The 27,837-nt window shown below is 34.8% G+C and overlaps 1 protein-coding gene across 17 annotated transcripts in view; it reads right to left on the reverse strand.

Moving 5' to 3' along the window:
• The window catches only part of ADGRL3 (adhesion G protein-coupled receptor L3), a 760,294-nt gene that overhangs the window by 226,104 nt on the left and 506,353 nt on the right, over positions 1-27,837 (reverse strand). For all 17 annotated transcript variants that reach the window (XM_079153720.1, XM_079153723.1, XM_079153729.1 and 14 more), the window contains one exon: positions 15,460-15,540. In XM_079153720.1, coding sequence (XP_079009846.1) covers positions 15,460-15,540 — 81 coding nt within the window. The remainder of the gene's footprint in view (positions 1-15,459; positions 15,541-27,837) is intronic.

Below are 27,837 nucleotides of genomic sequence, written 5' to 3' on the forward strand. Positions count from 1 at the left end.
TTCAGATAGAGCACTAATATCCCGAATCTATAAAGAACTCAAAAAACTCTACACCAAGAATACAAATAATCCAATCAACAAATGGGCTAAGGAAATGAACAGACACTTCACAGAAGAAGATGTACAAGCAATCATCAGATATATGAAAAAATGTTCAACATCTCTAGTAATAAGAGAAATGCAAATCAAAACTACCCTAAGATTTCATCTCACCCCAATTAGAATGGCGATTATCAAGAACACAAGCAACAATAGGTGTTGGTGAGGATGTGGGGAAAAAGGTACACTCATACATTGCTGGTGGGGCTGCAAATTAGTGCAGCCACTCTGGAAAGCAGTATGGAGATTCCTCAGAAAGCTTGGAATGGAACCACCATTTGACCCAGCTATCCCACTCCTTGGCGTATACCCAAAGGACTTAAAATCAGCATACTACAGAGATACAGCCACATCAATGTTCATAGCTGCTCAATTCACTATAGCCAGATTGTGGAACCAACCTAGATGCCCTTCAGTTGATGAATGGATAAAGAAACTGTGGCATATATATACACAATGGAATATTACTCTGCCATTAAGAATGATAAAATTATGGCATTTGCAGGAAAATGGATGAAATTGGAGGATATCATGCTAAGTGAGATAAGCCAATCTCAAAAAACTAAAGGACGAATGATCTCGCTGATAAGCGCATGAGGACATATAAGGGGGGGTATGAGGGGTTAGCGTTAGGGTTAGGGTAAGGTTTAGGGTTAGGGATAAGGAGGGTGGTAAGAATGGAGGAAGGAAGGACTGTATAGAGGGAAAAGAGGGGTGGAAGTGGTGGGGGGGAAGGGAAAAATACAATGTATCAAACAATATCGCCCTATGTAAATTTATGATTTTTAATTAAAATAAATAAATAATAAAAAGGGATACATTTTTTGATTTTTTATTAATGTGTTCTTTTATTTTAAAATTAAAAATACTTTGAATATATATTCTTGAATTTCATTTGTCCCTCAAGAAATAGTAAATTCCATTTCTATATATGATTACTATACCCTACTTCCTAATGTGTTTTTTTTAGACTATAAACATAGCTCGAAACAAAAAGGCAAAAGCTCTCACCCTTGCACATTTCTTTTTAATGCAAAATGAACTGAATGCCCTTATAAGAACTGGGCTATTTATTTTTATATAAAATTTTCACTGTAGCCCATGTTTTTCCTACCACTTAAAAAGTATGATATATGCTTTTATTTGTAATTTGCTTTAGGTATGACCAGAAAAAATAAAATAAATTTGAGTATAAAGAAATAAAAAGATTTTTTTTCTTTTAATTTCCAGATGGTTGGTTTTATGTGGCACGCAAAACCCCTCAGGTTCTTTCTTATAGACACTTTAGGGACTGTAAATGGCTCTTTATGAACCTGATGGTCCAGAAGTAGAGAAAATCTATTTTGGACCAGTCAGGTGATTATACAACCAGTTTTCTAACAAGGTTCCTCTGAATCCAGTAAGATTTTTGATGTGGAATATCCAATGAAACAATGAGAAAACACATATAAGATAATGGAGAAAAGGGAATCAGTTATCAGAGGTCCCTGCCAAGTACAAGCCTGGGGATTTAGAGCAGGTACTCAACTGTCTGGTGCTAGAACTGGTACAGGGTTCGCCTACATGAAGTTTACTCTATAAGATTTAGAAACATTTTTGCCAGTCAGCTGAGCCCTGCTGCCAGCTTCCCCTTTCCTCTGGTTATACTTGTGAAGGGTTCTGATCTGTGACAGTTATCTTCATCAGTTTTTTTGGGAACCTTGCATTCCTGAGGAGTCTCAGCCAGAGTCACCCTGTCATCTCAGAATTAGTTTTCACCAAATAAACCTTAGCAGTATTATTTGAGTTGGTTATGAAAAGATCTTATCCTGTTCCCTGGATTCTTTCATGAGCTCTCATATCATGGGTATTGTGAAGACTGATGTGTCTACTGACCACCAGTGTCTACAGAGAGAAGAGCTGAGAAAGAGCTATGTCCATGCCAATTACATTTGTATCAGAATAGCCAGACTATGTAATTGTTTTCTTTTACAGTACCAGAGTTTTAGTCATCTCCTACTTAGCATCTTTTTCTTATTTCAGCTTGATGTCATTATTTACCATGGAAGACATCCTCTCCAAAAGCCATGGGTTCTTTTCTAAAGCTCCTACCAACAAGTTATTGATCTTTCGCCCCTTTGCTTCTGGTACAAGTGCCAATATTTATCACATTTAAAGCTAGAACTGGGTGGAAGATAGCCAGGTCAGAAATATTACGAGACAGACAGAATTCCTTTTTTGGCAGCTCTAGCCTTTTGAATAGCATTAGCAAACTTTAGTATGGTGCTGTTACCTAATGTAAATTCACTCTCATAACCATTCATCTGTATTACCAGTTTGTTACTATTTCCCAGTTTTGTAGCATCAAGATTCTTCTTTGGTTGGTCCAATAGTTTTTTTGATTGTTAGGCAGCCTTTGAGATTTTTTTCCTCCCATGCAGTTGGTTTTACTGTCCCAGTATTAAGGTCTCATTGGCGAGCAGTTTAAACATCTCTAAAAAGATCTTTTTTATAGACATAACTTCAATTGGCAGTCCTAGTAAGAGCTGAAGAGATCTCTGTACTTGTGATCTTGAAAACAGACATGGTGAAGTTCTCAACGTATGTTCTTAAGTTTAAAGAAAAGAGACAGAAGGTTCTGCAGATATCAACAAGGAGCACTAATTCTTAAAGCCTACAAAGTACTCATCCCCTGGTTCTCTTCTGATTCCCCTCAGCTCCTCTCTCACAAACCCAAGCTCCTCCTTTCAATGTCTCTTTTGTACATATCCTTTTGATAGTGCAATTTTTAACTATACTTGTTTGTGTTGCCCAATAGAGAAGCTTTAAAAAAAAGCGTTAAAAAACACAACATGAAATTTACCCATTTTAACTGTATGATACTGTATTGTTAACACACAGGTGTATAGCAGCTCCCTAGGGAGAAGTTTTGTTCGGTTTTGGTTTTCCCAAAAGCATTGTTACTTTACCAAACTCAAACTGATGTTCATTAGCAAAGAAAAATAGAGAACTGTACTTACTATTTTATATAGATATGTGTATCAGTAGAGTATGGACTTCCCATATCATACATCATTCACATTTTGCTCTTTTCTCAAATTTGACAAATATAAAGCAAAACATCTTATATTCTAATATCCCAAAGAATATCAAAGTAGTTCTTTGTGTTTTAAAAAGGGGCTGGTATTGAGAGAAGGAAATTCATAGTGAAACTGACTTGAAAGGACTATTCATTTGTATGGCCACTAATTCCATAGGGCAACTGATCATAAATTAAGTGCCTGACATTCAGTAATAGATGATTACATCTGACATAATGAAGTTATAATGGAAGGTGTTCACACACTGCTTGACTATTAAGTGCCCATTTATTGTTCCTGCACCAGGTGTGATAGTGATAGGCTATACAAATCATCCAGAAGAAATGTCAAAATAGGCTCCTGTGCTGATAAAGCACCACACATGTTTATTAATATAGCAGCTTGTCTTAGGACTGGCCCATCTGCTCATTGAAAACAAATCTTTTTCCTATAAATATTTCAATTAAGAGCATGACCACTAGTAATGGTTTTCAGAGCAATAGCAATGGAAAGGGAAGAAGGGAAAAAGAAAAACAGCTGAGCGTAAATAAAATATTATGCTCTTACTTTTACCTTAGATACGTTTACCAGAAGAAGGGGCAGGGAGGTAGCTTTTAATATGGCATTTGCTTTAGATTAGTGCTGCCTTAGTGTAGGCCATCATAAATGGCCCAGGCTCCAGCTGCTGCAGATGCCAGGTGGGAAATGGCAAATTTCACCAATGTTTTCAAAGTACACATTTCAATAAAGTGCAAAATGAGGTACTCAATTAAGACATCCTCTAGAGCAATAGTTCATATGCATTTAAACTCATCAGAAAATATTTTAATTGGGTAGATTTTATAAAGAAAAATAATACCACAGATTCTGTTGGGGTGGGGTAATTTTAAAACTCTGAGGATTTGATTTGAAAAACTAAATTTCTATAAAAGACCAACATCAGATTGTTATATAATAGGGGAATACAACAGAAGCAAAACTTGAAAGTTTACTCTTTTTTTTTTTTAAGTTTAGGAAATCAGAAGTACAAGGCTAAGACATTTTCCATCTGGTATCTGAGGTTTTATATGCTTGTGGTGCAGCCTGTGCGCTGTGCGTTCTCTCTTCAAGAATGGTTTTATCTAACAAACAAACAAACAAGTGTGCCCGGAGGTGCTTCTCTCAAATGAGCAAACAGATTTGAAATAAAGAAATACAATTGTTCACAATACTGAAACAGAGAAAAGACATGGACCATTTGGTGACCAGAGGTGGTTCTTACTCTATAGCTTTGGCTTCATTTATTCATTCATTAAAACCTAAATAAAGCCTGGCAGGCATGCCTTTCAGGTTCCAGGGAAGATCTTTATCACACCCAGTATCACATAAATCCAGTAGTCATACTTTTCTAAATAAATTACATCTTGAGATAACTAACCAGCTGATGACCAAGGGGCCAATTCAATTACTTAGAAAAGGCTAAAGGTCTCAGACACTACTGAAATTATTTTTTTACATCTTCAACAACACTGAAAGGAAACACTTTCCAATCATATGTCATGTTACACGTACTTTCAAAGAATTCATGAGGAAATCATTTGCACACAAATTGCCAGTCTTGCAGAACAGCGCCAGTATCGGCCCAAATTATTCAAGTCAGAAATCAAGGAATTATCTTTATCTCCTGACATATCCAAACAATCAAGTGTCCTGTTATGCTTAAGCTGCAGTGTCTATGAATCCGCAAGTCCTCTTTATTTCCGTTGCTTCAATCTTTCAGTTTGTGCTCTTAATAGCCTCTCATGAAACAACCTACTAATTTTCTGCTCCCAGTCTGCCCCCACTCAGCACTGGAGTCAACATTTTTTATGCAAAATAGTTGCATAAAGACCTTCTATGTGTGAGGTTTTTTTGTGGTTTCCTAATATATACAGGATATTAGAATTGCTATGTTTAGTACACAAGGACCTAGTATAATCTGGGCTACAATTCTTTCCTGTTTCTTTACAGTTCATATGACATCAATTGTTCACACTGACTCTTCACCTAGTTTTCAAGGCAATGCAGGCTAACCTGAACAAAAAAATACTAAGTCTCAAAATCTACCACCCTTGAGTCTAATACCATTCTTGCTTTCACAGGATCAATGTTCCACATTCTTGCCTCGCAAGAGAATCTGACCCTTGTGGGGTCAGCAAATGCAGTGTTTTCATTGGTTACTTGTTACTGGTTTATGCTGTCATTCTCTGCAGAAACTGTAACCCTAGGACATTTATTGGTTCCAGGCATGTGTTCCCCCAGGTACTGCTTCTAAATGGCTCAGCACTTAGTCCTGCAATTTGAATTTGCCAGTTCCCAAACTCTTCTGCTACAACTGGATCAGAGAAGAGAAGTCACACATTACCCAGAGGCCAGTAACTAATGTGGAAAATGGAGGAGAAAGAAGGAAAGAGAATCTTCAGAGAACTGAAGTGGCAGGAGGGAATTCTGTAAATGAAATTTTAAGGAAAGGCCACGCCAATATGATTGGATTTGCTTCCCTCTAGGCCATTTTCCACCCTGTAGCTAGAGTCATCTTTTAAAAATCGAAATCAGATTATGTAGTACTCTGTGTAAAAACCCTTCAGGGATACTCACAGCTCTTAAAATAAAACCCCAACTCCTTTCATGTTCTGGAAGGCTCTCCAGGATCGGCAAATGGTTCAGAACCCTCCTCTTGCTATGTTCCAGAGATTATCTTATCCATTTATTTGGTGATTTTTACTTTTTAATATATACTTTCTTTCCTCTGTCTAGAATATATGCTCCATAACAATGAAGTCTTGATAGACTTGTAAACTGCTCAATCCAGGCAAATCTGAGGCCCTAATTACTATTTGCTCTGTGAACAAATGAAATAGCACACCATGAATTTGTACTTCAGGGCCCTTGTACATCCTATCCTTCAAGTTTAATTATGGCCAACCCATTTTCTTATTTCAGTTCAGTAGTCACCTTTCCAGAGTCACATGACAACTTTAGAAAACAGACTGTGCCCAACTCTGAGTTGTCTCATGATGAATGGAACAGCAGCTTTCAGGTTGTGCCTAACCCTGAGCTATTATTCCATTCTATAAAATCCAGTTTACCCGGAGCTATTCATTTTTGAGTATAAGGGCTTAGGTAGAATAACTTAGTAACTTGTCTGGGCACATAGATAACCACCAGATTTTGGACATACAATATTATTCAAAAGCATAATAATCTCCAGCTGCACAGCACAATCATAAGACATAAACTGATAAATTAACTGCACTAATAAAAAAATGACCACCTGTGAACTTACTGAATTTAACTAGAAGCTCATAGACACATGGGTATATCAAACCCATATCAGAAAAAAAAAAAAAAAACAGCCTATGAGCTTATCAAGCTGACCACATATAACCCTCTCTCTTGAACCCATAAAAGGAGAAGCACCTACGACTGATCAAGGTAGCACATACCAACCTGTCATCAGACCATCCAGTTTATGTGTTACAAGGTGAACAGGCCACAGATCTCCCAGTGTTCAGCTCAGCTGGATCTCTCTGCTTGAGATGGCCTACTTCAAAACTGCCTGCTCTCTGGGCCCAGGCCTAAAGTAAGTTCAGTGCTATAAGAGCATGCACCCTGTACAAGGTCTTCTGCTGGTTCCTATTATCTGACTACCTGCAATGACTCTTGAATTTGTATCTGTTCTCTGCCTTTGCTCTCAGTGCAGCCTCCTAAAACTGGCCACCTTAATCCTTTCTTAGCCTTTCTGTAACCTATCTACATAACTGTGTAAAGTGTTATGTGTGTTACAGGTATGAGTAATTGAGACTGGAATAAAAGAACTTGTGACTGCCAGTTTATGACTACCAAGCAACCCACAAGTACTCAGTGAGAGCCAAAAGATGAAAATGAAATAGTTTGTGAATTTATTGTTGTCCAATAAATTCTGAGACTGTGGAAAGAAAGACACAAAGGTATCTGGACTAAGTTAATGACATAGCTCACTCATAACATCCACCCACCTTATATCTCTTTTATAACTATCATGATAATCTACCTAATATCTTGATTTAAGATTGTTGTTTAATCAACAACTTATCTATTGTTCACCTCTCCTGCTACAAGGTAAAATCAACAAGGGCAAAATTTCTTTTCTCTTGTACTTTACTGCCTGTGCCCAGAATATATTGCATATAGTAGGTATTTAATATAATGTAGCCACATCAAAAAATAATTTGATCTAATTTAATTGCACACATTTGAAAAGAATTTTGTTGGGAGATTCCATTTGATTATTCAATAAGCACATGGCTCAGATAGACTGGAGAAAGAGCGATATGGTCCCTCAGTTCGGTCTGTAACTCCCCACACCTCATCACACAATTATCTCCACAACCAAGAAAGATTTGGGGTATTTTGTATTCACATATTTTGATGTTCGGTAACAGTGCACTGTTGTATACACCATATTTTCTGGATAGCTTAAAGGATTTTTTGATGGAAGACTTTACCCACTAACGTGAGATTTTAACAAATGTAGAATATGTAACCATGTAAAAAAATGCCTGTTGATTCTGAATATAAGTTGGAATCTTTCAGGGGAGCTCAGAGAAAAATCGATGTACAGTTTTTTATTAGACTATAATAAACTGATACATTGTTGAGACTTTTAGTTTATAGCCATTCACGAGGAAAATAACTTTTTAAAAAATATAAGAACGAAATTCTATCATAATTAAGCCGATAGGATTTAAGGAGGATTAAAAACATTGAAAACTCTTTTGGTACTTTTCTTGATCTTTCTATTGATGAGACAAAACATGCTTCAGAGTAAAACAAGAACATTGTTGCTAAACTATATTAGCCAATGTTTGTACAGCATTCCACAATTCACAAGGCACTGTTATATTTGATAATTAATACTTAAGCTTAGGAAAGAGAGCTATCAGAGAGCATAAGCTACTGTGGCTTTGGGATTTGTCCATGGTCACGTAGTTAGCAAATTATAGTATCAGCATTAATTGTAAGCATGGGTAGTCATGCTGTGTACTTCCATTTGACTCCACCCAAGGAACCCTAATGCTAAAAATTAACAGCAAGGATTACTGCTTTTTGTTGGGCTCTCAAGAAATGGAAATAACTGCTGGCCCAGAGGTAGAACTAGCAAAGTAAGCCAAGTGCCTCTAAATGTGCAAGAAATGCCATTTGTGCCATGAAAGCGCTAAATAACATCTAAAGTTAGTGTGTCCCAAACAGGAGCATACACTCTAGCAACTATGAAGAAAAGATCCTCATTCTCCTAATTGTGATATGTAGGCGAATGTTGCACCTGTAATATTCTCTATCCCTATTACCTAGGTATTAAGATGAACCTTAATATCAGGCAATTGACTCTGAGAGTAAAAAGTAACTTAATATTTAAGGATTTACCAAACAATTTTTTTTTCCATCCCTATCTTCTATCTCTATTGTCAAGACATTATTGTTATATTCAAGAAGATTCTGTTGGCTGTGTGTGTGTGTGTGTGTGTGTGTGTGTGTGTGTGCAAGTGTGTACGTATGCACACGTGTGTATGCACAAATACGACATATAATTGTAAATTTGCAGTTGTGTGTGTTCAGCAGGTGGGGATGAGAGTGGCGATTACATCTGGGAGTCAAGGCAGACCTTCTTCACTCTCTCAGGCTTTGGAGTAGCAGTCAATACAACTCACAGTCAGCTGTCTGCTTCTGGCAGGAAGGCAATTAATTTTACTATATAGATATGAAATTAATTTAGGGTGATTACATAAACATTAGCCATTGTGGAGAAAGAATACGAGAAAATTTTAAAATAGGATATTTTGTCACAAATAAAAGATAATATTTAATACATTATCTCATACAATTTACATTATTCAATGTCTGACTTCCTTTTTGCAGTAGGATTTTATACCCTTTTGAGGGAAACAGTACAACTTTTTATGAAAACAGCAAAAGGATAACAGGGTAGCAGTAGAACAAAGATATTCTGTTGTATAGATGAAGACAATAGGCACACAAAAAATTAGTTTTTCGGGTAGTAAGTAATATGTGAGTATTTAGATACTTGGGTAGTATTATAAGGTATAATGGAGATGATGAAAGTTTTTCTCAGAAAGCAAACAATAAAACTAAAAATGATTAATACTAAGAGATTCCTCAAACCCTGCTAGTAATATGTCTCATTAAGAACTACTTGTTTCAGTATATAATACTGCAAGAGAAGCTGCAGTTCCTTTGGAAAGGTGACAAACTATATAACAGTTTCTTACTGATGCCTAGGTTTGAATCCTGGCACAATGCTGTCTTACCCTTATGAATTCAAAGAATTTCTCAATCATGAAAAAAACCATAACATAGCCTTCTTCATGGGATTTGGGAATTTAATGAAATAATAATCCATAGCAAGTTCTTGGAACAGAGCTGGGAACAAATGATCAGTGTTCATAGCAGTTCACTCAAGAAGGCTGTATCTACAAAGTCCTAGAGAATATTATGCCTGGCTGTCTTTGGAAAGTGAAGGTGAAAGGATACATGGATTAGTTTTACTTTGAACATACTATTTAAAGGTAGTTTATAAAAGGCTGAGAATGTAGCTCAGTGGTACAGCACATGCCTCGCATGCATGAGGCCCTGGATTTGATTCCAATTTTATGATAAAAAAGAAAAAAGAAAAAAAAGTTAAATTATATAATTAATGTTAACTTATTATTTCTACTGACTAGCAATACTTCCCCGTAAAAATTCATGATATTTAGAAAATGGTAAAATATTTTCTCTTGGAGCAAGGATAAAGCAACCATGAGATAAAGAACCTCCTTGTCTGAATGAGACTAAAAAAAAAAGTAAGAAAAGAAGTCCTGGAATCTTTACTAGCACTCTTAGGAGAGTTGAGCCAGAGAGTAACCTTAGGAGAAAGCACACAGGGAGTCAATGGTGTGATGTGGAGAAAGGCTAAGCTCAGAAATCTAGATCTGACCATAGCTGCTTAGTGACATCTTAATGCTGGTGACTTCCCCTTTCCATAAGCAATGACTCCATCAGGGAACAACCATATTTAAATCAAGGAGCATTATCCCTGGAGATGCCATGAGTCACATGAAGCCCAAAAGAGATGTTTAGATGACAGTATCGAGTCTTTATTTAATGCCTTTGAGTACTAGGGATACCATTGCATCAACAAATGTCGAAGGAAATTTTGAACCAGCTCTTCTTCCCTTCTTACTGGGGCTCAATTAGAGATAATAAGGACAAGATATCTGAAACCTAATGTGAAAAAAACTACCAGATCATTCTACTTTCTGGGATAATTACCCTCAGCATATAAGTTATATACCATAAGGGACCAGCAAGAGTGCTCTAACGTGTTTCAAATTCTTAATGTTACCTTTGAAACAACAGCTTATATTTGAAAAGTATGTTATAGTTTTACAAACCTTCACATTTAGTCTGAACAATAGTGAATGATGAGTATATTTTACTATTAAGTTTAGAATTTAATTTCAATTAAACTCAATCCAAATTCAATTAATATTATATAGCACTATGATACTATGATCGATGCTAGAAATATGATGATGATTGATCATTAGGTCTAAATAAAAAATAGAATTCTTGTGAGACTGAATGAGACAATATGCAGTAAGTTTTGTATTTTACAGAGTTAGATAAAAGGTACATACTTAATAAATGAAGCTGTGTTTGGCTTTAATATCAGCAAACTGTATTCTATGCCTATATCTCAGAGATGTGCACAGCATACTTTACATGATATCTCCTATTAAAAAAATTGTATGGCATTTACAAGTGTAGGATAAATGTGTTGGACTAACATGACCATAACACTCTTTACATGATAGTTTCATTTTCTTTCTCTTGGAATAAGAGTAGGTAAAGCTAGGAAATTTATGTTCTGCCAGATACTGTCCACTAATCAGATTAGTTAGAAAAGCACCATTGTAGACTATTAGAGAATGGGTTTAGAAACTCTGGAATAAGAATGCCAGATGTCACATTCCTATTTTACTTTAATCAATTCGAAATGTTTTAATGTTTCACTAGATGATACTGTGTGTTAACATCTCTAATTTGTGATGCTAAATCTTGGCTACAGTCTATTTTTAATGTAGATGCACCAGGCAGGACCATCTGCTTATTTTGAACTTTAAAAAATATTTTCAGTGTGTGGATTTGCTGAATGTAATTCAATTCGCACATGAAACTTAATGCCTGGCATTATTCTAGTTCATTGATTATGTGCCAACTGAACCATGTTTATATTACTCAGTCTATTATAGAAAAAAAAACTGGAAAAAAATAGATGCAATTTTCTGAAATGCAAGCCAATATTTGAGCTTTTTTCCCTAAGAGTATAGATTGTAACTGTCAAAATTAGAAAATGTACAAACTAGTGTTCAATATTAGACTTCTTATTTAGATGCCACCTAAAGAAAGACTATACAAAATAAATGCCAAAATACCATCTTTGGTAATATAAATGGAGGACATTTTAGAAGTTAATGTCTTCTCTCTGTAATTCACATGAATTTGTCTAACTTCACTTGCTAATAATGGGAAGAACTACCAACTTGGGTTCTGTAATTGACAGCCAAGGTCAACCCTGAGTTGTACAGGAAAACAACGATACAAGCAAATGAAAAAGTGAAAATGGTAAACTCAATGGAAGGGAGCCCCAAGAGGTGATGTCTGAATCCCCAACAATACAAGTCTCTGCTTGTGACTCTGATTCAATTTCTATACCACGTTCCACACAATCACTTTTCTTGAGTGATTCTGCATGTAATACAGACAAGATTCTGGAGAATGGTATTTTGCATGTGAATAGTTAGAAGGCAAAATAAAGGCTGCAAGAAAGGAGAATTGGCAGGGACACATGACTTGGAGAACCCCAACTCTTAATGAGTCCTATTAGGAACTACAACGCAATTATTTACCAATTTGCCACAAAATAACCAAAATAGTATTTCTTTCATTTCCACTTGTATAGAAGTGGGAAATGTATCTCAAAGACATGTAGAATTTATTTGCCTAGTGAAATACATAATCAATCCCATTAAATTAAGTACAAAATTATAACGAACTTGTTTTAATAATGAATGGTTAAAAAATAACAGTGCTTCCAGATGAAACTATTTTTTTAAAGTCCTGATTTATGGGACATATGTCAAGAAAAATTATTATAATGGTGAATGCTGATTCAGGACCTTATTTTTATTAAGTAGTTTATAGTGAAGGCTGTGACTATTTTTCTATTTATAGTGGCAGCTCTGGTTAATTACCTTGTAATGTATTGTGACATTAATGCACTAGTAAACTATTGGAATTTACACCCCTATTCGGTAATAAAATCTGTAAATTGAAAAATGCACATAAAGTCATCACAGGCATAAATTATGAGACCAAATACCATGTATGATCACATTAGATTTAAAGAACAGAATCTTTCAAATTTACTCATTAGTGGGTAAGTGCCACTGAATTTATATTCAACGGCTACTTTGCAACTGTAGAGAATACAACATTTTAATCAAGGGAATTTTGTTAAGTTGCTACTACATTTTCCTTATGGTTAGTAAAACATTACTGGACATAATTCAAATGCTCAAAGTCAAAAAGAAACACGTTATGATAAACAAATGCATCAAGAGCATATAATACATTTCCATCAAAAAATTACAGTGAAAATGAGAAAAGGTGGGATGGTTGACATATGGATTAAACTCAAAATGATTCCTGGATTATAGAACATGAAAAGGGGGAAGGGAATGTTGTGTTGGTGTGGGTGCACACACATACACATATCATTCTTTTTAAAAATAGAGTTCTTGTTTTATTTTGTGGTATTGGAACTGAGCTACATCCTCAGCCCTTTATATTTTTGAGACAAGTTCTTGCTCAGTTTCAAAGGTTCCCCTTGAACTTGCAATCCTCCTGCTTCAGCCTCCTGAGTAGCTGGGGATTACAGGGATGTACCACTGTGCCGAGCTCAAAATAGTTTTAAAACACCATTCCATGTTACCAATAATTACTTCATGGTCTCAAACACATTCCTGATTGCCCCATCATTGTCGGTTGAAACTACTGGAAGAGCTCCCTCTGCTAATTTCTTCCCCTATCAGATCACCATCTACAGGGACATCAGAGATGTTTTCTTAATTTAAAGAACCGAAAATGTTATGATGTAACACATCTTTGACTTGCGGAGAAACACCTAAAGTATTTCATGGTTTATTTTCCCAAACTCCTTAGTACAGAATATAGAATCTTTCATTTATTACGTTATTCATTTTTTCCCTGTAGAAATGCTAGGTTACTGTACATCCAGCCTACTACCTTAGAAATATCACACAATTTCACATATTGTATGTTTTGGTTCATTCGTCTTCCTTTTCATGGGATTCCTTTTTCATCTTTGCCTCTTTTTTCTTTTAAAAAACATGAATGCATTTTTCAGAATCTAGACTGTCAGTCATCTGAACTGAAATTATTAGATGAGCTTCCAGTATGTGTCAAGCATAGACCAATGGCTGGAGACAAATAATAATTATGACACTCTCTGCCCTCCAGGAGTATACAGATAAGAAAGGGAAACATACACGCTTCTCCATCAAATAAAATGCTCTAGTTGTAAGAACTGAGGGAAGCACAAGGGCATTTATAGAGAGAGAGGCACAGAGCTCCTCCCTACCACACTGAGGAACTGATGATACGGTAGAGCCTTGACAAGCTGGCAGAAACTTTTTAGACAGACAGGAGGTAAGAGTCTCGTCTCCTACTAGAGGAAAAAGCCTGGACATAACACATGCTCAAAAAAGTCAGACCTAATTTTTTTTTTTTAATCAAGTAAGTGATACTTTGCAAAATATAAAAAAAATTATATATTACTTAAATATAAAGGAAAGTTCCCCTTGAGATAATTGGTATCTATAAAATTTGAGGATGTGTTTATGCAATATCAGTTTTCTGAGCCAGGCACAATAGCACATGCCTGTTATCTCAGCTATTTAGGAGGCTGAGCAGGAGAATCATCAAGATAGACACCAGCTTGGGTAACCTAGTGAGACCCTGTCTTAAAAAAAAAAATAAAATAAAATAAAAAGGACTAGAGTGGCCTGGGCTCAATCCCAGTAATGTAGAAAACAAACAAACAAACAAACAAACAAACAAACAAATAAATAAACAGATAAATAAGAAATCTGCTTTGATTTCTTTTTTATGAAACATTTTAAAAACCATGGATAAGTGCTTCTTACTTATTTATTTTACTAGGGATGGAACCCACGAACCCTTAACCACTGAGCCACATCCCCAGTCCATTTTTACTTTTTTATTTTGAGACAGGGTCTCACTAAGTGTTTAGGGCCTATTAAGTTGCTGAGGCTGGCTTTGAATTTGCAATCCTCCTTCCTCAGTCTCCTGAGTCTCTGGGATTACAGGCATGCAACACTGTGCCCAGCCAGACAAGTGCTTTTTTAAAAGTACAAAGAATAATTCTCTAATTGTGTTTTTCTATGGTATGGGGGATTGAACCCAGGGGCGCTTAACCACTGAGCCACAGCTCTAGCTCTTTTTATTTTGTGTTTTGAGACAGGACCTTGTTAAATTGCTGAGGCTGTCTTTGAACTTATGGTCCTCCTTCCTCAGCCTCCCAGGTCACTGGCATTTTATAGGTATGTACCACCATGCCAGGTGTCTCTAATTTATTTTCAGTCAGTTAATTTTAGCCTTTGAATTTTCATTTTGTATGACCATTCAACAAAACTTTAACTGAAACAGCAGGTGGCATCAATTCGAAAATATGTAGTTTAAGTTAATGTTTCAAAACTAAATCATTATATTAATAATAAATAACTTTTAAATGGAATCACAATAAAATGCCAACTTCTAAAGAAAAAATGAGTCATTAGGCTTTTGATCAAAATATTATAATGGGAAAATGGGATAATGGAAAAATAAAATTCACGTAAAAAAGCAATGTTATCTAGTAATCTCAACTCATCCACCATTAGTTGAATAACGATGGATTCCTGTTCTATGAAGCTGCTATATTTTGCCTATATTTTGACTTACGAGAGTTACCCAGAACAATCTCTCACACCTCAGAGTATAAGAAAGATGTCACCAAATTATTCACACACTTCATTTTTTAATCCCTGCTTTTTGAACAAGCACGACATTACAAAATACATATTTACATCCGTCTTTAATTAATGAACCTCATCGAAGAATGAACAATTTCTTTTTCGTTAAATAAGGAAGAACTCACCTCTAACAGGGGGTCTTTCCAGTTCAGAGTCAAGGTGAATTGGTGGAGAGATGTAGGAAACCTGTCCATGATGTGCCTGTCCTGTGGACACAAAAGGAAATATTAAGACATAGTAATTCTGTCTTTAAACTCCTTTTGTCTTATGATATCATATTTTCTAGATCCACATTGAATTAATGGCCATTTTAGAGTTTAGACAAATCTTCCCAAACATAAATACAGAATAAATCATCCAAACATCACCCAAATAAATTGGTGTTTCCCCAACAAGTCTTCCTTTCCTTTTAGTTGAATTATAAATATATTGTGCAGTGATACTTTAGAAATGAAGTATAAGAAAAATGAAAGGAAAAAACTTCAAAGACAAAAATTTTCAAGTTCCCATTTTTTATTGGTATATTAAGCAGACATTAAGTACTCTGTCAACTTGCTCTCAATATCTGTACTCATTTCATTGAAGATATGTAATAAACAATTTGCATACTGGCACCCAACATTCCAATGGCACTTTGAGTAACATTTATTTAGATCACTTGACAACACTGATTAACTTATATTTTACCTTTAAGACTTTCTTCCATTATTTGAATAGATAAAACATTCCTACCTGCTTATTGTATTTGATGGGAAAACAAGAAGGAGTCATAATTTAAAAAGCAGGTAGATGGATTTATTCTCTATTCCTTGTAAAACATTCTATCTAATCACATACTTACTTGTAATATGCTTTTTGTCTTATGAGTTAAAAGTATTAAAGTTGATTTAGAAGTCAAAATGGTGATTTAAAAAATCGTTAGTATTTTCAAGACCACCGCTGGGCAACACAGTGAGGCTTTGTTAGAAAAAATTGCTAGCTAAAATACAATTTTTTTTCTAATATTCAAAGTAACAATAGTTTGCACTCATGATCCAGCAAACAATTAGGATTTTGAGGAAAGAAAGCATAATTACCGTGTTATATCATTTTCTAAAGCTACTTTATATAAAAAAGGTTTGGGTGGAAGTGGAGAATCCACTACTTTCTTTCTACATGGGAATATGCAGTTATATTTCTCACATTTACTATAGCAATTTACAGGGTTGTTAATCTCTTTTCCTAAACAAGGAAAGTTAATGATACATAGATTATGATAACAGTTAGAGTAACCTTCCCGTTTCAAGTAATATTCGACTTGTAATAAACTCTGCTGATTCCTCTTATGAGGCACATTTCAAATAATTAATATGGCTCCCTGTTGATAGTAGCTGCTGTTGCTCCCAGCATTTTTCTAGCTAACAGGAGAGACAGTAGAGAGGCTATAATATACACAGTCCCTCATAATGGTAACTAAGAATATTGCACATCCACTGGACGGGTTTCAGTGGAATACTAAAAGCACTATTATAAAAGGGATAAGTTACCAATTGTGCACTGTTAGCAGTCTATGTTTAATACTGTTTATAAAAAACTTCAGATTATCTTTATTATTAGGCCACCTGCTTAGCTAGACTACACACTTGGCTGCAAAGACATTTCTATTTTTAAGGTCCTGAACCACTACATATGAATTGTTTTGAAACTCTGTGGTTCCTGTAAACAAAATTAATATATCTTTCATTTTATATTGGCTTGAAATAGCCTTGCATATAAAATAATATTGATTTCATGTCTACTACAGGAATAGAGCCTTCACCATATGACAATAACTACAAAACATCTCTTTTATCTTTGATCACTATGAGGATCATGTACTATGCTAATACATACATTTAAACTAAAAAAAACAAGCCGAGAAGATTAAGTATCTTGCTCAGGCACGTGCAACCAGTAAAAAGCAAGACCACAGTGTTTTGACTACAGATCTGGTGTTTTAATTTACATCATAGTACTTTTCTCATAGCAAGTCTCATTATACTAAACCCTGGAAAAAATCATATATATAAATTTTAGGGATGAAACTCTGACAAGTAAGATCTTTTGGAACTGTCTCCCTTACTGAGGTTGAAGTAAGCAGTCCAGTTAAATGCTACATTTGCTTCTCTTCTGGGGATGAGCAAGTAGCTTCAAGAGTGCTCAACACAAATACTATAGGTAGCATATAGATAACTATATGTCCCAAATGGGGAACTGGGATATCAAATAGGTAAGGGGATGAGGACTGTGGATAGTCAAGACCTGAAGTTGGTTTTCTATAATTTTTATTGTCTTTTCAAGGAGAAATCTAGCTGACTGTAAGATGGGGTGTGGCAGGGAAAGCCAAAGTGGTTGGAACTGACAAGAGACTTAAGGCTTAGAAGAAGGTCAGAAAGGCAGCAATAGTTTTCAATTTGTTGATTTAGAGTTCAGCTCCACAGAATAAAAACTATTCCAGGTTTCCCTTTTACTTTAGATCAGGGGTACTCAGTTTTTTCTACACAAAAAATACTTAATAATTAATAAAGTCTGTTATAATCTGTGGGTAACTAAAGTAATGCTTCCCAGAGAAGTAATCACTCTTCATGAGGAGGTACACATCAGAACATGGGGAGAGAGCTGTGCATAGGGAGAGGACTCCATTCCCTCTACAAGCTCATTTCCCCCTTAAGAATTATTGGAAATAAACCAGTAAAAATGCAAATAAAACCATAAATAAATTCCATGAACATTTATCTTAGAAGAGATAGTGAATAATTTCAACTAAAAATGGGATCAGGACTGGGGATGTAGCTCAGTGGTAGAATGCTTGCCTAGCATGAATGAAGCCCTGGGTTCAACCCACAATACCGAAATATAAAGAAAAAAAAAAGAAAGAAAGAAAGAAAGAAAGAAAATAATGATCAGTTCAAAAGGAACTTCAGGAGGTTAAAAAAATTGACAAACACAAACTGCTTTAATGCTCTAGAATACACTCACATAGGGGACATATTTACTCTTGTTCATCATTTTCTCCTCCTGATCTACTGTCATAGTAACCTGCCCAGTCCTTGTAATCACAGCTTTATATATTCAAACATGTGATATGCTACTTCTATTACCACTCTTACTGATCAAATATTTAAAAGAACATTTTTTCTGTCCATTTGTTTCTCTTGAATTTATTTTAATTTTTTCCTGATTTTTAACAATGAAAAAAATCATATTGAGATTTTGATTAGAATTATATTAACTCAAAGCTAGGGATATAGCTCAGACGTAAAGTACTTGCCTGATATGAATGAGACCATGGGTTCGATCCCCAGCACCACAGAAAGAAAACAAAAAATTTATATTAATTCTATAAATCAATTTGGGGAATAACATTTAACATTTTTGATCTTTATATTTTAAAGAGAAGATTTCCATTTAAATTACTTTTAATAAAACAATTATTTTTGAAGTTTTCTATATGTAAGTTATGGGATATTTTATTAATTTTATTTTTAAGTATTTGAATTTATTCCTTTATGAGTAAAATTTTAAAACTTTCTTAATAACCCTCATGAAAATTGTTTTTTGTGGGGAGTTCGGGAGTTTTTCAATTCTTGGGTTCATAGTGACTGGGCCCATTCACTAAAAATTCTTCACAGTTTTTGCTAAAATTATTAGTTATTCACTCTGACCTTCCTAGCTCTATGGAGCTAGCTGGATGCACTGAAAATAACATTTTTGTTGTTTTCTGTAGTATTTTTTTCTTACATAAAATATTCTTCCAAATTAAGATTCATCTATATGAATCTCTTAACATTTAAATCTTTTGTACTGCAGAATTTCAATTTTTAAGGTTAACTTCAATGGTTATGCTAGAAGACAGTCCTTTCCTGATGCTGCCAATTCCACCGTCATTTTAATTTTAGCTCCTATGAAGTACATAAACAAACAAACATGATTAATGACAAATTTCATGAAATAATTAAAAAGGAAGAGAAAAGAAATAAAAGCTTCATGCTTATAGTGAAGCAGTCTAGAAGATAAAGGGAACCAGAATATGCTACCTAATATGTGCCACTTAGGAATAAGGATGACTATAAGCCAAAGGCAATTGAGAATGAACGTTTTCAGAAGAGTTCTCTACCCTCTGCTTAGCTGTTTAAAATCAAGGCATGAATTTCACTTTGAGGAAGTGTCCCTCCCAAGACACCCTAATATAGGGAAAGAAGAATGACCCTTATCCTTGATGATGGAAAGTCAGCAGCAAGATGATTTTATATAAACAGAGCTCACTAAAATCATCCTTATCTTCTATTAGTTCCATCTATTTCCTAGTAAATTCCTCAAGATTTATTGCTCCTTGAAGCCCAAATTCTCTCTGCTTTGTTAAAAGGGCATAAATCCCTGAATGTGACAGCTCATTTGAATTTCACATCTTTCTGTGAACTTCCATGTGTATAAATATTAATAAAAATTGCATGCCTTTTTTCCTGTTAATCTGTTTTTTTGTTGTTTTAATTCTCAAACCTCCAAACACTTAAGCTAAGAGAGTAAGGAAAGAGTTTTCTCTAGAAAACACAAAATCAGTGGCAATAGAAAAGAAAAATTAGTGGTTAACTTCTGAGTTAGACTTTATTCATTTACCCTAGGTAAAAGGATACACTTGCATGAATATACATATATATATGTACACACATACATATACAGAGAGATATAATTTATGTACCTTAAAATTCAGTCATTAATTTACATAATTCAATGGTTTTTAGTATAATCACAGTTGTGAAATAAAGCAACACAATTAATTTTAGAGTACTTTCATCTGTACAAAAAGAAATCCCAAGTCCACTGGTATTCCTCTCTGTTTCTTCTCACTCTATCCATGCTCTAGGCAACCGCTCTTCTACTTCCTGTCTCTATAGATTTGCCGATTTTGGACATTTCATATGAAATTATATAATATATATCATCTTATATGATCAGCTTTTTTTACTTGACATAATAGTTCAAAATTTATCAATGTTGGAGGATGAATCAGTACTTCTTTCTTTTTGTTGCCAAATGATATTCCATCCTCATGTTTTATTTATCCAGTCAACAAATGATGGGTATTTAGAATAATTTCACTTTTTGGCTATTAGAGCTATGATGCTAAGACTCTTCACATTCATGCATTTAGATGCATTTTTCTTGGATATATGCCCCCAAATGGAATAATTGCATCATATAGTAATTGCAAGTGTACATTTTTTGGGGGGATGTACTGGGTCTTGAACCCAGAGGTACTTAATAAATAAGTCACATCCTTGGCCCTTTTTTATTTCTTATTTTGAGACAGGATCTCACTGAGTTGCTTAGGGTCTTGCTAATTTGCTGAGGCTGGCTTTGAACTTGTGATCCTCTTGCTTCAGCCTCCTGAGTCACTGTGATTACAGGCATGCAATACTGCGCCCAGCTACATGTGTATACTTTTGGGGAACTATCAGATTGATTTCAAAAGAAGTTGTACCATTTTACTTTTCACACCCGTGGGTGAGGTTTCAAATATTATGGATACGCTTTTTAGTTTCTTTCTTTTTTCTTTTTCTAAGATTGCAGAATACTAAAGCCGAGATTGATCGGGTTTTGAAATAATTAACATTAAGGTGACTGATATCTGGAAAAGAAACAATCTCCTCACTGAGTATAGAAAGATAAAGCAGAGAATTGTGGTCTGGGGTTGTATAGATCAACTACAGTGAGAGGGTAGAAGGGGAGAATAATCTAGCAAACAGAAGGGGGGGGGGAAAGGAGCAACTCGTGTTCTGAAATGATAATGTGAACTCTTCAGTGCCAGGTATGCCAAAGACGGAGAAATTTCAAGGATCTGGTCAACAGAGCCCAGTGCTGTTGCAAAATCCAAAGGCTATTATGGATTCCGAAAAAGCCATTATTCTTCTATCTTCAATCTCTTTTTCAACTTTCATTTAATTTCTATTTCATTGAAGAACCCTGTGCAATTTCTACTAAAGTTCAAATATAGAAAGGATTTGACCAGCATTTGGTAGAGGAAAAGGCTTTTCTCTCTTTTTACTGTCAATACTTCACCTGCACATCTGAGCACAGAAATACATTTATAGAACCACAGAATTTGGAGGGAGAAAGACATTTGATAGCTTGGAGTCCCAAACCCACATTTTAAAATGAGAAGTCTGACATTTTGAGTAGCTGAAGACTTTTTTGAAAGTCAAGTCAAGGTGGTGGTTGTTAGGAGTGATGTAAGATGGTGAGAAAGCTTTACAGTCAGCCTTATGCAACAGCCTCCCTCTAAAGTCTCCCAGGAAAAGACATAATTTTCTAGGTAAATAAGGCATGATCTTTTAGATGTGTTGAGACAATAAAAATGTTGAGAGCTATTTATTTGTGAAAATAAGTACTTATTTTTTTCTGAAGACCATGTCTACAAAACTAAAGCCAATTTAGCCTGCAGGTAAGATCACGGTGTGAGAAGTAGGACTTCCTGTGCTGGTATGCAGGTCCTTCCATTCATTAGTCATTTTTTTTTTAACCCAGCAAAGTAAGTATCAGGTTCCTCAATTTCCTCATCTGTACCGTGGGATTATAAAAGCACTGACTTCACAGGGTTGCTATGAGCATTAAATGGATTTATATGTACATATGTAGTAATTAGAACAGTGGTGCATAGCACTTGGTAATTTTTAGCAATTTTAATTACAGATTCATTCTTTCATTAATTAATCTGCCACAGGTGCCTTTCTCAGTGGTTTGCATTCATCACACACCAAAATAAAAGTGATGATCCATATCCTCATAGAGGGAGAGAGAAAAAAAGCAATACACATAATGACATCAACGACATTATATGTTTGAGATACTAAGGGCAATGGAACGAACTTAGAATGAGCTAAAGGGGACCTGGAGTGGAAAGGACAGGTTGCAACTTTTTCACAGTGTGATCAGGAAAGGCCTAGTTTAATTTCCATGAACAGCATTTGGAGCGATCAAGAGATGAGGAGAGATAATATCTATCTTTGATAAGAAACTCTAAAAAGATAAAAAGAAAGATAAGGGCTCAAATCTAATTTTATTTTAATTACTTAGTTTTAGTTTCTATTTAATTTGTGCTGCTGGGATCTGTCCTAGGGGACCTAATGTATGCTAGGTGGATTATTCAGCTTTCTGTCACTGGAATGAATACCTGCCATAAATTGACTTATAAGCAGGAAAGATTTATTCTTGCTCACAGTTTCAGAGGTTTCAATCCATGGTTGCATGGCTCTCTTGCTTTTGGCCTGTGGTGAGGTAGTACATTATAGCAAGGAGCAAGGGACCATGAAAGCTGCTCACCTCACGGCAGCCTGGAAGTGAGGGAGACAAAGATGGGGTCAGCGGCCCAATATCCCCCTCAAGTGCATGTCCCAGATGATCTAACCTCCTTCCATTAAGCCCTATCTTCTAAGCATTTTACTGTCTATCAATATACCTGCAGGATGGTGACCAGGCCTTTAGTATGTGGGCTCTGGAGGATATTTCAGATCCAAACCATAATACTGGGTAAGTGCTCTACCACTGAACTACCCCCCTGGCCCTCAAATCTAAATTTATTAATGAAGACAAAGGGTCAAATGTGGTAGTATCAGACACTTTTCCTAACCAATTTATTTCAAATTTACACATATCCATAGAGATATTCATAATGTTTCCACTGACTATTGGTCAAAAAGACATAAAATATGGAAATATACAATTGGGAGAATGAACATAACTTCTTTGTTAAAATAAAAACACATTTACTATCATAAAAATCCCCATTGGTTTCTCCAATTACACCATTTTCAACTTAGTTTTTCTTCATTTCTATATAGTGCTGTACACAAATTTAATAGTTTATGGCCCTCCAGATACATTTCATGCCTCTTTTTTGTTGTTGTTGCTTTGCTTTAAATTTTTCAACTGCTGATCTTGATTATTTTGCTGTAGAGATATGACATTTTCCCCCTTTAAAGACAATAAAATAGATGCTACATTTTTGCTCCTGGGATTTTTAATATTGTTATCATTTTGCTTTTACAAACTTCAGGATGATAGAACATTATGCCTCTCTGTTCTACTACAATAATGATACCATGTGGGAATAAGGAAATTTATACGAAGCTGCATTTAAGAATGGCATATGGAATTTTTCTCAAAAAAAAAAAAGTTTAATTTATTGTTGAAGATCATCTTTGCTGTGATAAAACCAAGTAACACAGGTCAATGTATTGTTTGGGCTGTTGGAAAATCAAGCATGCTTAGCATTATAACTGTTTTTTGTTGTCAAATCCCTCTCTAACCAGCTGGCATTTATAAAGTCAGCTAGCTGTTCAGGTGACAATATAAACACAAATCAAAAGTAATCATCAAAGAAAAGACTTGTAAAGTGGCCAAACTTATACCTATCTTTCTGTTCTGGTTTCTTTTCTCCACTTCATCATATTAATCATACATATTTTTAGTTAACCTGGAAAAATATGAGGTAGCACAAAAACAACTACATGCTTGACTTATCCAGGAAATAAGTCATTGATGGAGGGGCAAAGGTCACTGATGGACTTCTCCCTGCTGGTATCTCTGTATCTCTTGCCACACAGAAAACAAATGGTGACTTGTGATGGGTGGGTGTGTATAAAAAGCAAATATTTCTCTGTTGCACAGTCCTAATCTGTGGCCAGTATTAAGGATTCCATACGAACAAGATAAACATCATCCCTCCACTGACAGACTTGGGTCTAGATGCAGGATTTAGCAATCACAAGGCAGTACGACATGTACACCTTATTAGAAGTAGGGTAGAAGAGTCAAAGGCAGGCATATAAATGATGTGAGAGAACTGAGAGCAAAACTGAGGTCTGCAGGAAGAATAAGTGGGGTCTAGTGGAAACCGGGGGAGGGTGCAGTGAGGCAGAAGGAACGTTGGTAGCCAATGGGGCAAGCAAGGGCAATGATGACAAAATTGCAAACAATTTCAGACATGAACAAAAAAAGACCAAATTAAGAATGTGTGCCTCTCACCCAGCTTCAGCAATGGTTCATTTAGGGTCTATCCAGTTTCATTTCTTTCTTCCCATGCCTGCTTCCCCACTCCAGAATATTTTGAAGCAAATTTTTAAGTATCATATAATTTCATCCATAAATTATTCAAGTATGTATCTATGCCATATAAAGGGTTTTTTTTTTTTCCCCAGAATGACCATAAATATCCTTATGGTATCTAAAAATTAAGAAGATACATTATGAAAATTGAATCTAATGTGAAATTCAATTAAATAATTGTTGGGGGAAAAAAATCAACAAATCTAAAAAGAAGTTTATAAAATATCACATCGGTCCTAGTGTTGAAATTGCAGTGGAGTTAGGAATATTTTGTATTTGGATGAATTTCAGGGGCTCACAGATATAGAGGAGAATCTATTTTATAAAACCACACTTTTCTTTCTTTCTCAAGCATGAAAAATGAACTAAGTAATTAAATGACGAATGTTGAATTCTAGTAGCACCATTTAAAAAATATTAAGTTTCAAAAACCTATGGTAGCAAATATTTCAAAAAACCCCCAGGAAATAGAATTGTAAACTGATAGAGAAATCAGAACTCTTTCCTGAATTTCAAGTTTTTACTTTATAATTCTTATAAACAGGAATAAATACATTAGAAAACTGGGGGTCATATTAATGAAAATGATTATTTTTCTAAAATCCTAATACTAGGAAGCACTATGCAAAGTAAATATTATTTCCATTAAAAAAAAAAAAACAACTAAAGTTTGTTAAGGTTAAGAACATTGTCAAAGATCATACAATAGCATATAAGGAAATTGGATTGCAAATCCAGGGACTATATACTTACTTTAGAGCCCATTGCTCCACATTTTATAAAAATACTCACTTTGGGGGCTTGAAATGTGGTTCGGTGGTAGACTATTTACCTGGCATGCATGAGGCTCTGGGTTCAATTCTCAGGACCACAGAAAATAAAAAATAAAAAAATAAAATACTCAGAAGAGGAAAATATGCTATAGTTTCTAAAGTATTTAAAAAAAAAAAAACCAAAAAATTCAGCACTGCAAAAAAAAAAAAAAATCAGTTCTCCATTTCCAGGCTTCCTAAGTTAAGTGTTCAGGTTACTAAAAGAGTGAATTGCAGAAAGTTTAGAATTCTAAATGGAACTTTTTTCAGACAACGAGCAAAACGATGTGTTCTGCTTACAAAAGGACAGGTACATTAGCCATCTCTTGGCATTGTTTTCAAAAATTTTGTAGGAGGACTAAAGCTTTAGGGTTTGCTAATGAAGAACAACTATGAGTTCTAAAAACTGGAAAAAGGACCCTTGAAATAGACTTTATCCATAACCCATACTCCCCAACTAGTCTATTTTTTATCATCATAGCACTTAGTTCATAATTTGCAAACAGATTAGTGAGAAGAAAATATTTTACTATGGAAGTGGTCAATATTCGGGCTTTTTCTATTGTGGGCACCCGTGTTTAGTATGGGGGGCTGTGACAAATTAGGTTAGTAATACCAAAAATTTGGTAACAGGCAAAATTGGATCAGCAGAATAATGCTGTGAGCATGAAGATAAGGGTCAATGCTTCCATTTTTTCAAATAATATAGAAATACAAAAGCCCATTCCCACATTTTTTTTTTACTAGAATACTTCTGATTTAAGAATTAAAGCTACCTTACATATTTTGTTTACAGCTTTTGCTAGGCAGAATAACAGTTTTCCAAAGAGGCTTATTTTGTAATCCCTGGAATTTATGCATATGTTACATTATATGGCAGAAGGGACTGCAGATGTGACTAAAATTAAGAGCAGGAGTCTGTGCTTTTAAATCACATGAGGTCTTAAGAGTGGAAATGGGAGACGGAACAGTAGGCCAGGGAGATGAAATCCACTGCTGGCCTTGAAGATACGGAGAAAAGAAACCAGAACCAAGGAATGGTGAAAAGTCTAGAAATTAGAAAAGACAAGGAAATAAATATGTTCCAGAATTTACAGAAAAGATTTATTTTTAGCCTAAAGAGACCTTTGTCAAACTTTTGTCTTGGAAAATTATAAGAAAATAATAATAATAAATTTATATTACTTAAGCCTCTACTTTAAGAGCAATTTGTTACAAGTGACAAAAAATTAATATACCACACCTAGGGTTTTTTTTTTAATCTAAAAAAGGCTATTAGTAAAGTATTTGAATAGCTAATACAGGTACATGGAACATATTCAACGGAGACAAAATGAAAACATCCAACCAACATCATATTTTTCCCCCCACTAGGCAATTTCTTTTACTAGTAACATTAAAATCTTTCTGGAGTTATTTTATGCTCTCATAAAACACATACACACATATTTATTTTAATTGTTGCTATATTAGAACTTACTGATATTTTGCATTTTGTCAAGCCTGCTTTAAACCTTAATTATAGAACTTCTACTATTTAACCACTATAATACAGATCCCTGCGTTACATTATTAAGAATGTATTATGACCCAAAATGTCACCAGTGGCCCTGTTAACTTGACACTCTTTTAATTAAAACTAGGGAACATTTTATAAGGCAATGTAATAATGATGGTTGCAACAAAATCATAAGTATAAAACACAATGATATATAATGAGATGCTTAATTAGACAAAGCAAAAAATCAAAGACATGGAATTGTCTCTTGAGAAATCATCTAGACAAACAACTTTAATTTATAGAAAAGGATATTGGCCGAGGCAAGCAATGAGAAACCCTAAGTTCAGCCCGTGGTGAAAGGAAGAAAAGTATGTTAATATCTTGTGACTCCTATTTATGTGGTCATTCCTCCACATCCATCTTTTTATGATAGAAAATACTTACATAAAGTTTAGAAAATTGACTAATATAAAATTTAGAAAATTGACTAACAAAATAGACAAGGAATGCTGCAATATGAGAATGAAGTTTTCTAATAAAAGTAATATTTAGAACCAATGTACCTTTTTGAAATCTAGGCACAGACTTACTGTGAGATTGGACTTAACAGTGAACATAAGAAGTATCAGTGTCTAGCACTGAAGACTCAATAAATGCGAGTTTCTTTATCCTTGCTGTCCATTTAACAAATACCTCCTTTTGGGTTATTCTAATGCTGTTTTTGTGCAATTTGGCATCTTAAACCATTAGTGAGGACTTCAAATAAAACAAATAAAAAGGAAAAATAAGCAATGAAAGTTTAAAACAATTAAAAATTTTTAGTATTTAATTTTTGGAGAAAAAATGAGAAAAAAAAATTTGGATTCAGTTATATCCATCTTCCTTTCTTGTTTGTACCAGGAATTGAGCTTAGGGCCTTGACTATGGTAGGCAAGCACTCCACCACTAGCTATACCAATAACCCATTTAAAAATTTTATTTCGAGACTAGGACCAACTAATTTACTTAGGCTGACCTTGAACTTCTGACCCTCCTTCCTCAGGGTCTTAAGTAGCTGGGTTTTACAG

Source organism: Sciurus vulgaris, assembly GCF_902686455.1.
Source record: "Sciurus vulgaris genome assembly, chromosome: 9".
Lineage (NCBI taxonomy): Eukaryota > Metazoa > Chordata > Mammalia > Rodentia > Sciuridae > Sciurus > Sciurus vulgaris.